Genomic DNA, 16837 nt, shown 5'->3' on the forward strand with positions numbered 1-16837 from the left:
AATGCTAGAAGGTGATAGATGAAGCCAGATGGGTGGGAAAGGTAAAATCCTAAGCTATTCAACATCTCCCTACAACTCAGGCCCTCAAGTCCCAGTAACATTCTGACACAAATTCATGTGACTCAGATTACATTAATTTTATTGTCTGCTTTTTAAAAGTAGGGTCGATGTATAATTTTACTTATGACAGGTATAAACTAATAATTTATTCTGATCAAAGTTGCTGCTTTATATCTCATGTGCCAAGGTTTGTTTTAAGAGCAGTATTGATGGCAAAGCCTCTGCTAGCAGTGTAACAAAGCTGTATTTTATAAACACTACATTTCTGTCACTAACAGTCATATATTCAGGAGGACAAACCTCAGAGTTGTGTTCTGTATACATATTTTGTTAATTAAATGTTATTTGAATCTTTAAATTCAATATATGACAATAAGAGACATCATTGGCCACCTTGCTATGGTTTCCATGGTAATGGAAACCTTACTTGATCTGGAAGCACCAGTTTTATTTGGAGTTACAGCACAGAAACAGGCCCATCTGGCCCAGCGAGGCCATGCAGCCTAACTACACCCGTGTGACCAATACCTGAATGTGGGAGGAAACTGGAGTAGCTGGAGGTAACCCACGTGTTCATAGGGAGAATGTAGGAATTCCTTATGAATAGCGGCAGGAATTGAACCCATGTATCTGGCAATGTAATAGCGTTACTCTAACTGCTACACTGAGGTGCTGCTCTCTTTTAGGAGCAGCATCTTTCCTCCACCATCGGATTTCTGAACGGTCCATGAACCCATGAACATTACCTCATTATTCCTTTTTTTGCACTATTTATTGACTTATATTTTTGTTACATAGTAATTTTTTGCCTTTGCACAGTACTGCCTCCACTAAACAACAAACTTCATTGACATACATCAGTGATAATAAACCTGATTCTGTTCCTAATGTAAAGATAAGTAGACTAGATATATATGAACTGTCACGACATTGTGTCCCCATTAGCACAGAAGATACATAGCAACCCAGCGGATTCCATAAGACCATAAGACCTGGAAGCAGAATTAGACCATTCAGCCCATCGATTCTGCTCCACCATTCCATCATGGCTGATTCATTATTCTCCTCAACTCCATTCTCTTGCCTTCTCCCCGTAACCTTTGACACCTTTGTTAATCAATAACCTCTGCTTTAAATTCAGTATCTCTTGTTGATATTGAGGCTGCTGTGAACCATGTTCAGCCAATAGAAAATATCCTGTCCAAATACACAAAACAATATGTAAGGAAAAGAGTAAACAGTTGACGTTTTGGGCTGAGATCCTTCATTAGGACTGATGAAGGGTCTCGGCCTGAAATGTAGACTGCTTACTCTTTTCTATAGATACCGCCCGATCTGCTGAGTTCCTCCAGCAGTTTGTGTGTGTTGCTCTGGGTTTTCTGCAACTGCAGATTTTTTTTCATGTTTGTGAAGCGATATATGTAGAAAATTAAAATATATATTAAAGTGCTACAGTTATGTTCAAGATTCAAGGTTGTCTAATGTCATGTCCAGTACACAAATGTAAAGGAGATTAAAGTAATTGTTACTCTGGATACAATGTAATGCAAAAAAAAGATAAAGAACACAATAAATATAAACACATAAGATAGCTTGATTGTATGTCCATAAAGTGACTCTAGGTACAGGAGTGTCAGTACATTAGGTGACTCTGACAGGAAATGATAAAGTAGTGGTGATTGGGGGTGTGAAGGGGTGGGTTAGTGGGTGGAGATGTTGATCAGCCTTACTGCTTGGGGAAAGTAACTGTTTTTGAGTCTGGTGGTCCTGGTGTGGATGCTACGTAGCCTCCTCCCTGATGGGAGTGGGACAAACAGTCATGAGCAGGGTGTGTGGGATCCTTCAAACATTTTTACATCTTTAAAATCGTTTTTGCGTTTAAATGAGAATTCCTTGGTGATATGGGATATCTCATAAATGTCACTCTGAACTTTCCAGTGTCATGTCTCCATTTCCGAGGAAGCCTTGCGCGCCATCGCAAGTAAAGCAATTGAGCGTGAGACAGGAGCGCGAGGACTGAGATCAATCGTGGTATGTTCAGTGTCAACAACTGTATCGTAAGAACTGAATGCTGCAGACGCATTTTGGAAATCAAATCAAATGTATTTTACGACTAAAACCAAAACTAATTGTTGTTGTGTAAGGTAGGACAAACATAACAAAGGCTCAGCTTCCAAGTGAATTATCACTGAATTGTAATATTTTTGAGCAATGTACACAGTGCATTACGATAATATTTGTGCCTATTTTGTGATTGCTGCTTATTTATTTATCTATAGATACAGCACAGTAAAAGGCCCTTACGCCAAACAAATACTTGTCACCCAATCACACCCATGTGACCAATTAACCTACAAACTCGTACATCTTTAGAATGTGGGAGGTAACCAGAGCACCCAGAGAAAACCCTGAATTAGGCCACTCAGCCCATCTAATCTGCTCCACAATTCCATCATGGCTGATTTATTATCCCTTTCAACCCCATTCTCCTGCATTCTCAAGTATACTCAGTGACTCAGTGACAGTCCTCTATGGCAATGATTCATCATCCTCTGGCTAAAGAAATCCATCCTCCCCCTGCACAAGGACTTCCAGGTCCTTCTCCTGCCATTTCCAGTGTGATCCAGGAAATCTTCACGTACCATTTCTACTCAGAGGGCAGAAATGCACCTTCCACAGCACTACTTCACTACATATCTGCTTCACTGTTAATATCGTTAGTGAGATGAGAGATTTTATTGTGGTAAAATCCAGTAATACAACACTCAGTGGTCACTTTATTTAGTGTCTCCTGTGCCTCATAAACTCACCACTCAGTTTATGCTCATGGTCTTCAGCTGCTGTCAGCCCATCCACTTCAAGTTTCGATGTGTTGTGCATCAGGGATGCTCTTTTGCACACCACTGTTGTAATGTGTGGTTATTTGAGTTCCTGTCACCTTCCCATCAGCTTGAACCAGTCTGGCCATTCTCCTCTGAACTCTCTCATTAACAAGGCACTTTTACCCACAGAACTGCTGCTCACTAGATGTTTTCTGTCTTTTGCGCTCTTCTCTGGAAACTCCGGAGACTGTTGTGTGTGAAAATCCCAGGAGATCAGCAATTCTGAGATACTCAAAGCAACCTATCAGGCACCAACAATCATTCCATGGTCAAAGTCACTTAGATCACATTTTTCTCCATTCTGATGTTTGGTCTGAACAACAACTGAACCGCTTGACCATGTCTGCATGCTTTTAAGAATTGAGTTGCTGCCACATGATTGGCTGATTAGGTATTTGCATTAATGAGCAGGTGTACAGGTGTATCCAAAAAAGTGGCCACTGAGTGTAGATGTGGGCAAAGAACAGGAATAAACAGCCCATGATCCAAAGCATGTTTTGTTTTAACTTTCATATTCTTAGATGATGTAAATCATATTCTTCTTCTTTCGTACTTACTTACGTACTTGGGCCCTTAGCCCGGCCATCGATGACCTCGTGATTCCACGGTCCTCTGAAGGCGATGGTTGAAGTTCATCAACACGTCTGCCATCCACTGCATCCACTGTACAGGGGATTGACCTGTACAGCTTCACCAGATCTCTCTTGGCAGCCTTACACCTTTCTGCCTCTCACAAAGGGGACATTGGGTTGGGCTTTGAGCAACTTCATGTGCCACAAAATGGAAAAGGAAATATTTGAATATAACACTTGGAATAGCTTGTCTGGAGATTAGATTGCATACATTTTTGCTGTGCTGAATGCTTTGCCCAAATACTAAATTGATTGTCATGTAAAAAAAAACCACAAAATTGGGACATATTTTCTTTGTTCTGTATGATCGTTATCATGAGTCAGACAACAGAAATACTCAGCAGCATCTTGTGTGAAGAGAAACAGGTTTAATATTTCAGATATTGGACACCATGGCAGCATAACAGTTATCGTGATGTTATTGCTGGTAGAGTTTAGAGTTCAATCCCAGCATCCTCTGTAAGGAGCCTGTACACCCTCTCCGTGGAATACATGGGCTTTCTCTGGGTGCTCTGGTGTCCTCCCATGGTCCAAAGACATGCTCATTAGTAGGTTACATAGAACATAGAATAGTACAGTGCAGGAGGCCATTCAGCCCATAATGTTGTGCTGAACCAGCTAATAAGCAAATCAAAAAACATCCAAACACTAATCCCTCCTACCTACACCATGTCCATTTCCTGCCATCCTTCTCAGATCTATGTGCCTATCGAAAAGTAACTTAAAAGCCTCTAATATATTTGCCTCTACCGCCATACCAGGTAGTGCATTCAGGCATCCACCACTCTCTGAGTAAAAAATTTACCCCTCACATCTCGCTTGAACCTAACCCCTCTCACCTTCAATGCATGCCCTCTGGTGTTAGACATTTCAACCCTGGTAAACAGATACACACTGTCCACTCTATCGATACCTCTCATAATCTTATTGTTCCATGGTTGTCGTTGATGAAGACCTTGACACCATTATGATGATGATGGTGTCGAGACTAGCGTATGATTTGGATTTAAGTGAGAGAGAGTTGCGCAGCGTCAGCCTCACTCTCTCTTCCCAATTCTCATCAGATGGCTGGAGATGGGACTAGGCGCAGTGGATGACCAGGACGTCTTCTGTGTCTAGTTGTGCTCTACACGTTCCACAATGCTTGCAGAGACCGCCTTCTTGACTGTTGGACCTTCCATTGGTCTCGTCCGCTCAATCCGCCGGAGTCTGTCTTCACATGCTGAGATAGATAACTCCCTGTCTCACCGAGGGTTTGAGACCCATCATCTACCTTTATCAGATCTCCCCTCAGCCTCCCCAGTGCTCCAGAGAAAACAGTCCAAGTTTATCCAGCCTTTAATTAATTGGCCATTGTAAGTTGTACTATGATTGAGACCCTCTGTAAGTCGGGTTCGAGCATGGATGTTGCATCCCAGCAGTCTATGTGATAAGCATACCAGGCCAGCACGATATGGAGAACAAGATGCTGCCCATGCTGTAGGCTTCCCCTCTTCCTGCATCTGATGAACCCAAAGGAACGACAGAGACCGATACAGTTTGGCACCAGCAGTGTCGCAGGAATTGCCAGTCAACTTCGGACTGCCCTAGGGACTCCAGCTTTGGATTTTTCCTCAGGGTTTACTCCCGAAGCCTTCCTCATGAGTGGATATAGCCACAAGGCTGTGGAGGTTTGAAATCAGAATTTGCCTTCTCCTAGATGAGCTGCCAGTCATAGCTGACAAGCCCCATCTGCCCAAAGTGATTGGTTTTAAGGTGCCAGTAATCTGTCCTTGCCACTTCTCCTGTCAGTAGAAACCATTCCGTCAGGCTTAGTAACTAAGCCACATGTCAAGGCCAGGAGCTGGACTTGGTTGTCAGAGGCCATTTGAGATTGGGAGCATTTAATAGATAATGGGAACTTTTCTCCACTACCACTCCCAGCCATAACAACCTGAAGGAACCATCTCGTGATCAGGTTAGGGTCTAAATCGGAGTTTGTCTGGGGTTGCTGGGTGGTGCAGTTCAAAGAGCTGGAATGGACTATTCCACGCTGTATCTCTAAATAAAATCTTTACACAGAATGCCCTTTGATTATGTTTGAGATTTTTAACATCAGTAATTTGTGGAATTTGGTTAATGTGGTTTCTAAGTCCTGTATCAATGTGGTGTCTCAAGGCTCTGATAGAGAGGAGGGAAACGGGTAAATTGCAGCAAATGGTTTTGGGAAGAGATTGAAGTGGGCATCAGGGCAACAGAACATGGGTCTTCATTGGTTGTCTCCCCCACCCCCACCAGAACACAGATTGGGCCAGTTGTGCTGTATTGCAAACCGAGCCACTGCAGGTCATGTCAATATCAAAACATCTACAAACTGAAGATATTGGACTACTTGAAAGTGCCGGGGGAGAGTGGGGTTTGAGATCATAAAACGTACAGTAGGAACAGAATAAGGGCATTCAGCCCATCGAGTCTGCTCTGACATTCCATCATTATTCATTTACTATTGTTCTCAACCCCATTCTCCTGTCTTCTTCCCATAACCTTTGACACCTTGACCAATCAAGAATCTATCAACAGAATATGAAAACAATATTGTGGAGATGTTAAATTCTGTATTTTTCACCACTTTCAATGAGGCGTAATCCTTATATGGAACATACGTGTCCTAGCATGCAAATTCAGCTCTGGCGGACTTGGTGTATGAGATCAACAGTTAGATCCAATGGCCAGGAAGGCGGTTCTGCAATGTTTCATGAAGAATGAAGGGCACAACAAGGCACAGAAGATGTCATGTTCATCAAATGCAACCACAGAAGACCTTAATTGTGATGACTTGTACTACCGGACCCAGACTTCTGAGGTTGAGAGAATGGAACTTCCCCAGTGCAACTGCTTTTCCACTGTAAAAACTCTCCCACGCAGTTCATCACAGCCAGGGCCCACAGCCCTTGATGATCCTGGATTTCAGTCTCTGAGGCCAGTGTGCGTGCAGCCTTCAGGAGGGTAAACCAACAAAAAAAGCATCCAGCTGGACAGGGTATCTGGCCAAGTTGTAAGGACCCGTGCTAATCAGCTGGCTGGAGTGTTCACTGAGATCTTTAACTTCTTGCTTTGGCAGTCTGAGGTACCCACCCATTTCAAGCAGGCTTTAATTATACCGGTGCCTAATAATAACCTGGTAACCTACCTCAATGACTGTTGTCCAGTAGCACTTAATCCACAGTGTTGAAGAGTTTTGAAAGGCTGATGTTGAAACATGTACACTGCTGCCTAGAAGTAACTTGGATCCACACCAATTTGCCTACCGGAGCAACAGGTCCACAGCAGATGCCATCTCACTAGCTCTTCACTCAACCCTGGAACATCCAGAGGGCAAAGATACATATACCAGGATGCACTTTATCAACTACAGCTCAGCTTTCAATACTATCATTCCCTCAAAACTTATCAATTAGCTTCAAGACCTTGACCTCAATACCTCCTTGTGCAATTGGATCCTCAAATTCCTCACTTGCAGAGCCCAGTCAGTTTGGATTGGCAACAACATTTCCTCCACAGTCTCCATCAGCACAGGTGCACCACAAGGCTGTGTGCTTAGCCCCCTGCTCTACTCACTTTACACTAATGACTGTGTGGCTAAGCACAGCTCCAACGCCATATTCAAGTTTGCTGATAACACCACTGCTGTAGGCAGAATCAAAGGTGGTGATGAGTCAGTATGCAGGAAGGAGATTGAACATCTGGCTGAATGGTGCCAAAATGAGAACTGTTTACTCAATGTCAACAAGATTCAGGCTGATGACTTCAGGAGGAAGAAACCAGAGGTCAATGAGCCAGTCCTCATCAGAGGATCAGAGGTGGAGAGGGTCAGCGACTTTAAATTCCTGTGTTATTATTTCAAAGGACCTGTCCTGGGTCCAACACATATGCAATTACGAAGAAAACATGGCAGCACCTCTACTTCCTTAAGATTTTGTGAAGATTCGCCATGACATCTAAAACTTTGATGAATTTCTATAGGTGGATAGTGGAGAATATATTGATTGGCTGCATCATAACCTGGTATGGAAACATCAATACCCTTGAACAGAAAATCCTACAAAAGGAGTGGATACAGCCCAGCCCATCATGGGTTAAAAACCTCCCCACCACTGAGTACATCTACATGGAGTGTTGTTGCAGGAAAGCAGCATCCATCACCAGGGAACCCCACCAGCCAGAACATGCACATTTTTTGCTGCTGCCATCGGGAAGTAGGTACAGGAGCTTCAAAACGCACACCACCAGGTTTAGAAGTAATTATTACCCTTCAACCATCTGGCTCTGAACTAAAGGAGATGACTTCACTCATTGAAATGTTTCCATGACCTATGGACTCACTTTCAAGGATTCTTCATCTCATTTTCTTGATATTTATTGCTTATTTATTTACTATGATTATTTCTTTCTTTTTGTATTTGCAGTTTGTGTTTTTTGCACACTGGTTAAAAGCACAAGTTGGTGTGGTTTTTCATTGTTTCTATTATGGTTATTATTCTATTATGGATTTATTGAGTATTCCCACAATAAAATGATGACATGGTGACATATATTTACTCTGATAATAAATTTACATTGAACGTTTGAACTTTGATTGGAGGAAAGTATCAGGGGATTTCAGCAGTAAGTATTTTACAGAGAGTGGTGGTGTGTGGAACAAGCTTCCAGGGGTGGTAGTAGAGGTAGATTCATTAAGAAACTCTTAGATAGGTACTTGGATGATTGAAAAGTAAAGGACTATTTGGGAGGGAAGGGTTAGATTGATCTTACAGTTGTTTAAAAGGTCGGTACAACATTGTGGGCTGAAGGTCCTCTACTTTACTGTACTGTTCTCTGTGTTCTATGTTCGTGGATTGTGGGGTACTGTGTCAAGTTCTGTTGATAAGAAATGTTTATGTGCTGCCCATTCAGAAATTGTCATCACATCTGCAAGGAAATGTTGGACAAATGAAATCCATGTTGTAATGAATTCCAACAAAAAATGTCCAGACCAGCTTTCATTCTACAAGACTTAATGGGAATTCACAAAATATTTTTGGGAAAAGTTACGCACCAAAAACAGATGTTAAAGGCTTAACTTCCAGCCTAGGATGTGCAGTCAAAATTACATGTTTGAAGGAAAGTGATGTCTGATTTATTTCAGGAACAGGTACTACTTGAACCCATGTATGAGGTGCCAAATTCAAATATCATTAGAGTCCACATAGATAAGGAAGTTGTTGATGGGTTGAAGAGCCCAGAGTATATCAGGTAAGTTACCATGCTGGAGTAAACTCGTACTAACTAAATTGTCATGGTTACTCAAGTTAAGCAAGTTAAAATATTATTTGTGTGATATAATAGTAAGTTTGCTATTGTCACAAAAATCTTGAATATTTTTGTCCCATAGGTTTTCATATATAATGGTATATCTTCTTCTGTATATGAATCTTGAAGGAAATTAATTTTACTAATGGTATTATACTAATGACATTAATCTTGTGTTTCATTCCTACACAAAAACAAAACATCTGTGTCAGTATTATTTTCTGAAAACTAAGTTTTAATAAAAGGCTAAAAAGTCCAAACAACAGTAACACCTGCCTCTTTCTTTCTTTTTGTCTCTCATTTCATCTCTCAAAGAAAAATAAAGACTACGTGGGAGGGAACCATTAGACTGATCTTAGAGTTGATTAAAATATCAACATGAGATTGCGGGCTGAAGGGCTTGTACCGTGCTCCACTGTTCTAGGTTCTCGCACTATCTATCTATCTATCTACCCCCCTCCCTCTTTCTGTCTCTCTGTCTGTTCTCTCTCTCTGTCCATCTGTCTGTCTGCCTGTCTCTTTTTCTCTGTCTCTCTGTCTCTCTCTCTCTTTCCCTCCTGATATTTATTCAATCTAGTATGTTTTCTTAGGTTTTACTTTCCATATTTGTGTAAACTAAACTAAAATGTGTGATTACTTCTTATAGAGCATCACCGAATGTGGATAAAAACTGTGACGATTATGATTGGATGGAAGGAGCTGACACCAACAAGTGATTAACCAGTGGAATAGTAATTAACCCGATGGTTTGGATAATTAACTAAAACAACGAAGGCACGCTCATTTATGATGAATAAACATGGGAAGTTTCCAGATTATAGATTTTTACCACCTTATTTAAACCTTTGAGGTTGGGGTATTGGTTTATTATTGTCACATGTACTATGATTCAGTGAAGAGCTGTCTTGCAGACTGTTCCTACTGATCAAAACATTACACTGTGCACTGAGGGAGAACAAAGCAAGACAACAATGCAGAATAAAGTGGAACAACTAGAGAAAGTGCAGTGCAGTGTAGTGTCATAGTTGGTTAGTTGGAGTCTGAAACTCACACTCACTCCTACATTACAGAAAACCATAAGACATAGGAGCAGAATTAAGCCATTTGGCCCATCGGGCCTGCTCTGCCATTCTATCATGGCTGATTTATTATCCCTCTCAACTCCGTTCTTCTGCCTTTTCCCCATAACCTTTGACACCCTGACTAATCCAGAACCTATCAACTTCTGCTTTAAATACACTCAACAACTTGGCCCCCACAGCCCCAATGGCAATGAAATCCACTGATTCACTACCCTCTGGTGAAAGAAATTCCTTCTCATCTGTTGTAAAAGGACGTTCCTCTATTCAGAGGCTGTACCCTTTAATCCTAAACTCCCCTACGACAGGAAACATCATCTCCACATCCACTCTGTCTAAGCCTTTCAATATTCAATAGACTCTTCTAAATTCCAGAGCCATTAAACACTCCACATACATTAACCCTTTTATTCCTGAAGTCATTCTCGTGAACATCCTCTGGAACCTCTCCAATACCACCACATCTTTTCTCAGATAAGGCGCCCAAAACTGCTCACAATACTCCAAGTGCAGTCCGACCAATTCTTTATAAAGCCTCAGCATTACATCCTTGCTTTGATATTCTAGTTCTCTCAAAATGAATGCTAACATTGCATTTGTCTTCCTTACCACTGACTCAATCTGCAAGTTAACCTTTGGGGAATCCTGAATAAGGATTCCCAAGTCCCTTTGCACCTCTGATTTCTGATTTTTTTCTCCATTTACAAAGTAGTCTACACCCCTATCCCTTCTACTAAAGTGCATGACCAAACAATTCCCATATTATATTCCACCTGCCATTTCTTTGCTCATTCTCCCAATCTGTCTAAATCCATCTGCATACTCTGAGCTATCTTCATATCATCCGCAAACTTGGCTATGAAGCCATCAATTCTGTTACCCAAATTGTTGATATATTATGTGAAAAGGAGCGGTCTCATTACTGATCCCTGTGGAACACCACTAGTCACTAACAGCTAACCAGAGTAGACACCCTTCATTTTGACTCTCTGCCTCCTGTCAGTTAGCCAATCTTCTATCCATGGTAGTAGCTTTCCTGTAATACCGTGGGCTCTTATTTTGTTAAGCAGCCTCATGAGCAGCACTTTGTCAAAGGCGTTCTGGAAATCCAAGTATGCAACATCCACTGATTCTCCTTTATCTATCCTGTTTTTTTTTCTTCAAAGAATTCCAACAGATTTTTCAGCCAAGATATCCCCTTAAGGAAACCATGCTAACTTTGGCCAACTTTTTCATGTGCCTCAAAGTACCTTGAAACCTTATCCTCAATAATGAACTCCAACATCTTGCCAACCACCGAAATCAGGCGAGCTGACCTATAATTTCCTTTCCTCTGCCTCCTTCCAGTCATAAAGAGTGGAGTGACATTTGCAATTTCCCAGTCCTCCAGAACCATTCTAGAATCTATAGATCCTTGGAAGATCACTACCAATGCTTCCACAATCTCTTCACCTACCTCTTTCAGAACCCTGGTGTAGATTATCTGATCTAGGTGATTTATCTACCTTCAGACATTTCAACTTCCCAAGCACCACCTTGGTAATAGCAACTACACTCATTTTTGCCCCTGACACTCTTGAATTTTTGACATACTGCTCGTGTCTTCCACAGTGAAAACTGATGCAAAATACTTAGTAAATTAGCCACCATTTCTTTGTTCCACATTACTACCTCTCTAGTATCACTTTCCAGCAGTTCAATATTCACTCTTGCCTCTCTTTTACACTTTATATATCTGAACATCTTTTGGTATTCTCTTTTATATTCTTGCTAGCTTCTTTTCATATATCATCTTATCTCTCCTTATGTTTTTTTAGTTGCCTTCTGTTGATTATCAAAATCTTCCCAATCCTCAAACTTCCCACTACTTTTAGTTATGTTATATGTGTACGGGGTCTTTCTTTTGTTACATTTAAAATGGTGACTTTGTTATGTTAATCTGGGGAATGCGGCTTTGTTGTGCTTTAACGCTGAAGAGAGTTTGCGCTAGCAGTTTGTTTACTTTAAATGAGATAACAGGGTTCTATTAGCCAATGGATGGTTATGTATCATTTTGTTTTCGGATGCCATGCTGTATGATATGACTGTGGACTGAGTTTTGGCGGGGAGTCGGAGGAGAGACGAGGAGGATGGTGGACGTGTGGAGAGGCTCCGGTCAATCACTCAGGGTGGTCCCGAGCCGTGAGTCGACGGAATTCGGGTGGTCGTCTGAAGTCTAATTGAGCTCCAACGTAGCGCGCAAAGAACTTGGACTTTGATAAGTGTTGGCGCCTTTTTTTTTCATTACTTTCCTCTCTGTATCAAATGTATATTAATGTCATAGAATTAGTAATTTAACAAATAAAGTGTATTTGTTAAAATTTACTGGGTGTGCTGGCTGATGATTGATGTTTGTGATTGATTCGGGTGGCGACCGACCCTGTGGGGAGTGTTGAGGCGGGTGCTGGGCTGGATTTCCCCTAGACATACACGAGCCAATATAACTGAACGTTACACATGTTCTTATGTTGTCTTGACTTCCCTTGTCAGCCACAGTTGTCTCCTCCTCCATCTAGAATACTCTTCACTTTTGGGTTGTATCTATCCTGTCCCTTCTGTGTACATACATCTATTGATGCTTCTGGACACATCTTCAGTGATGTTCCTGGAATCATCGGGTGTTTTGGGTCTTTCAACATCATACAACCTCCTCCAGGTGACCCAGCCAGGGCTGATCAGACCCCGGCTTGTGTCCAGATGGCTAGCTACTTATGACTCCATGGCTCCCCTCTTTTGAGCCACAGCCATCTTGAGGCCCTCTCTGCCGCATCGGTGGTACTGCGGATGGCTCTCCTCTTCCTCTCTCCCTCAATGCCCAAAATGCTGAATGCTCTAACTAAAGAATGGGCCCTTTGCTGTTGCCTCCAGAATTTGGTTAACATCTTCATCAAACTGCTTCCACAGTGAAGTCATGTTAGCTGCAGGCAATTTGATCCGCCTCCTGTTAGACTTCATGTTCGAGGGATTAGTTTGCAACCCTTGGAGGTTCCGGGCACTATGGGGTGACTCCGGGCCTGGCCCCTGCTTCGTCTCGCCAGGTTGGACACCTGCGCGTTGTGCTGCTCCTGCTCCCGCCAAACACTTCATCCTCGCTTGGTGGATCTTAAAGCCGCGATCGTTCTTGCAGATTTTGCCACATGCACGCTGCTTCCTCATAGTCGTTTTTTCATTGCCTGGGTCTGATGTCATTGTGTGCATCTGACTGGGGTGCTCATCCTCCCCCCCTCTCGGGCACCCCTGGGGGTATCTTTTCCTTAGATTCTTTGTAGCTTTTGTGGGGGTCCTCCTCTCAGAGAACGCAGATTAGGTTCCAAGTTGTTCCCAGAAACTCCAGCCATTGCCATCCTGCCATTAAATCTGCTAGTGTACCCTTCCAATCAACTTTGGCCAGCTCCTCTTCAATGACTCTAAAATTCTCTTTACTCCATTGTAATATATCTAACTTTATCTTCTTCCCTCTCAAACTGCAGGGTGAATTCTGTCACTTTATTAGGGTTCTTTTACCTTAAGCTCCAAATCAAATCTGGTATGTTACACAACACCCATTGCAAAATTGCTTTTCCCGTTGTTGGCTCCACCACAAGCTGCTCTGAAAAATCATCTCCTAGGCATCTTACAAGTTCACAATCAAGCACCAACCTGATTTTCCCAATTCCAAGCTACCTACATATTGAAATCTTCCATCACTATCGCAAATTGCACTTTTTACATGTCTCTTCTATTTCCTATTGTAATTTGTATTCCACATCCTGGCTCCTGTTTGGGTGCCTGTACAAAACTTCAGTTAGGGTCTTTTCACCCATGCAGTTTCTTAGCTCTGCCCTCAGTGATTCTACATCTTCCACTCCTGTGTCATCTCTTTCTAAGGACTTTATTTCCTTGGGCACAGCATAGCCCCTGTCACCAAACTAATTTGAAGTCTGAACAAAAAAATGTCATTTTTATACAGAAATTGACGAGTTGGATACAGATATTGACCAATTGGTATGTTAGTGTATGTTTAAATTCTGTATTTGCATGACCATCAAGGAGATAGTTTAGGAGCCTGAAGATATTGTTTCAGAACAGTTTCTTCCCTTCTACCATCAGATTTCTGAATGACAATGAATCTAAGAATACTACTTCACTATTTTTTCTTTCATTTTACATATTGCAATGTAATGCTGCCACAAAACAACAAATTTCACAACATATGCCAATGATATTAAACCTGATTCTGATCACCAATTACACTATGGTAATACAGGTATTAATAGCCAATAGAAAGGGTGGCATGGTAGCATAGTGGTTGGCACAGAATTTTACAGTCCCAGTGACCCAGGTTCATTTCCTGCCACTGCCTGTGAAGAGTTTGCACGTTCTCCCCCATGACTGCGTGGGTTTCCTTCATTTGCTCCAGTTTCATCCCACAGTCCATAACACGTACAGTTTAGTAGGTTAGTTTTCCATTGTAAATTTCCCCGTGATTGGGCTAGGATTAAATTGAGAGATTGCTGGGTGGCACGGCTTGAAGGACTGGAAGGGCCTACTTTGCTCTATATCTCAATAAAAAAAATACAGTGACATGCAAAAGTTTGGGCACCCCTGGTCAAAAATTCTGTTACTGTGAATTGCTAAGTGAGTAAAAGATGACCTGATTTCCAAAAGGCATAAAGTTAAAGATGATGCATTTCTTTAATATTTTAAGCAAGATTACTTTTTTATTTCTATCTTTTACAGTTCAAAATAACAAAAAAGGAAAAGAGCCCGAAGCAAAAGTTTGGGCACCCTGCATGGTCAGTATTTAGTAACACCCCCTTTGGCAAGTATCACAGCTTGTAAACGCTTTCTGTAGCCAGCTAAGAGTCTTTCAATTCTTGTTTGGGGGATTTTCGCCCATTCTTCCTTGCAAAAGGCTTCTAGTTCTGTGAGATTCTTGGGCTATCTTGCATGCACTGCTTTTTTGAGACCTATCCACAGATTTTCAATGATGTTTAGGTCAGGGGACTGTGAGGGCCATGGCAAAACCTTCAGCTTGCACCTCTTGAGGTACTCCATTGTGGATTTTGAGGTGTGTTTAGGATCATTATCCTGTTTTAGAAGCCAGCCTCTTTTCATCTTCAGCTTTTTTACAAATGGTGTGATGTTTGCTTCCAGAATTTGCTGGTATTTAATTGAATTCATCCTTCCCTCTACCAGTGAAATGTTCCCCATGCCATTGGCTGCAACACAAGCCCAAAGCATGATCGATCCACCCCCGTGCTTAACAGTTGGAGAGGTTTTCTTTTCATGAAATTCTGCACCCTTTTTTCTCCAAACATACCTTTGTTTTTTTTTGCACTACCTTACTTTTCATTTTTCTATTTTCTATTTATGATTTATAATTTAATTTTTTAATATTTACTATCGATTTGTAATCCAGGCAGCGGGAAGCGCAGAATCAAATATCGCTGTGATGATTGTACGTTCTAGTATCAATTGTTTGGCAGCAATAAAGTATAAAGTGCTCATTGCGACAAAAAGTTCTATTTTAACTTCAGTCCACAGGACTTGTTTCCAAAATGCATCAGGCTTGTTTTGATGTTCCTTTGCAAACTTCTGATGCTGAATTTTGTGGTGAGGATGCAGGAAAGGTTTTCTTCTGATGACTCTTCCATGAAGGTCATATTTGTGCAGGTGTCGCTGCACAGTAGAACAGTGCACCACCACTCCAGAGTCTGCTAAATCTTCCTGAAGGTCTTTTGCGGTCAAACAGGGATTTTGATTTGCCTTTCTAGCAATCCTATGAGCAGTTCTTTTGGAAAGTTTTCTTGGTCTTCCAGACCTCAACTCGACCTCCACCATTCCGGTTAACTGCCATTTCTAAATTACATTACGAACTGAGGAAACAGCTACCTGAAAATGCTTTGCTATCTTCTTATAGCCTTCTCCTGCTTTGTGGGCATCATTTATTTTACTTTTCAGAGTGCTAGGCAGCTGTTTTGAGGAGCCCATGGCTGCTGATTGTTGGGACAAGGTTTGAGGAGTCAGGGTATTTATAAAGCTTTGAAATTTGCATCACCTGGCCTTTCCTAATGATGACTGTGAACAAGCCATAGTCCTAACAAGCTAATTAATGTCTGAGAGCTTGGTAAAGTTATCTGAGAGCTCAAATCTCTTGGGGTGCCCAAACTTTTGCATGGTGCTCCTTTCCTTTTTTTTCACTCTAAAATTGTACAAAACAAAAATAATACACTAATCTTGCTTCAAAATGTTGAAAAGAATGTTTCATCTTTAACTTTATGACTTTTGGAGATCAGTTCATCTTCTACTCACTTAACTATTCACAGTAACAGAAATTTTGACTAGAGGTGCCCAAACTTTTGCATGCCACTGCAATAAAAAAATAAATAAACTACATGTTAAAGGCCAATAATACTTCAGGATTAGTATAGTAACTGACTAATAGAATATGTCACCCTAGAATCCTTCATTTGCATCTCTATCACGTCATGGGATGCCAGATAGCTTCGGTCCCCTGCTGTGCAAAGGGAAGCTATGCTCTTCAAAGGTCTTTCTTGCCTGGACCGTACACTGTTCAAATAATCCTTGCTGGACATTATCTGAATGCTTGCCTTGCTGCAACTTCCACACAGGTAGACAATAAGATGTAAGATCATATTGAGGTAGATTGTGTGGTCAAGAGACCATGTATCATATTAGGGAACCATTCAGTAGTCTTATACTGGTGGGGTAGAGACTGTCCTTGAACCGGTGGTATGTGCCTTCAAGCTTTTATATCTTCTGCCAGAAGGAAAATGGAGAAGAGAGGATGTTTGGGTTAGGTGGGATCTTTGAT

The 16837-nt window shown here is 41.6% G+C and overlaps 1 protein-coding gene across 1 annotated transcript in view; it reads left to right on the forward strand.

Moving 5' to 3' along the window:
- Positions 1 to 9669, forward strand: part of LOC134357514 (ATP-dependent Clp protease ATP-binding subunit clpX-like, mitochondrial) — a 39510-nt gene extending 29841 nt beyond the window's left edge. The window contains exons 10-12 of the mRNA XM_063069135.1: positions 1999 to 2091; positions 8739 to 8845; positions 9549 to 9669. Of these exons, the coding sequence (XP_062925205.1) occupies positions 1999 to 2091; positions 8739 to 8845; positions 9549 to 9618 (270 nt within the window). The 3' untranslated portion in view covers positions 9619 to 9669. The remainder of the gene's footprint in view (positions 1 to 1998; positions 2092 to 8738; positions 8846 to 9548) is intronic.
- Positions 9670 to 16837: the final 7168 nt, after the last annotated feature.

This window comes from Mobula hypostoma, chromosome 16 (genome assembly GCF_963921235.1).
Source record: "Mobula hypostoma chromosome 16, sMobHyp1.1, whole genome shotgun sequence".
Taxonomy (NCBI): domain Eukaryota; kingdom Metazoa; phylum Chordata; class Chondrichthyes; order Myliobatiformes; family Myliobatidae; genus Mobula; species Mobula hypostoma.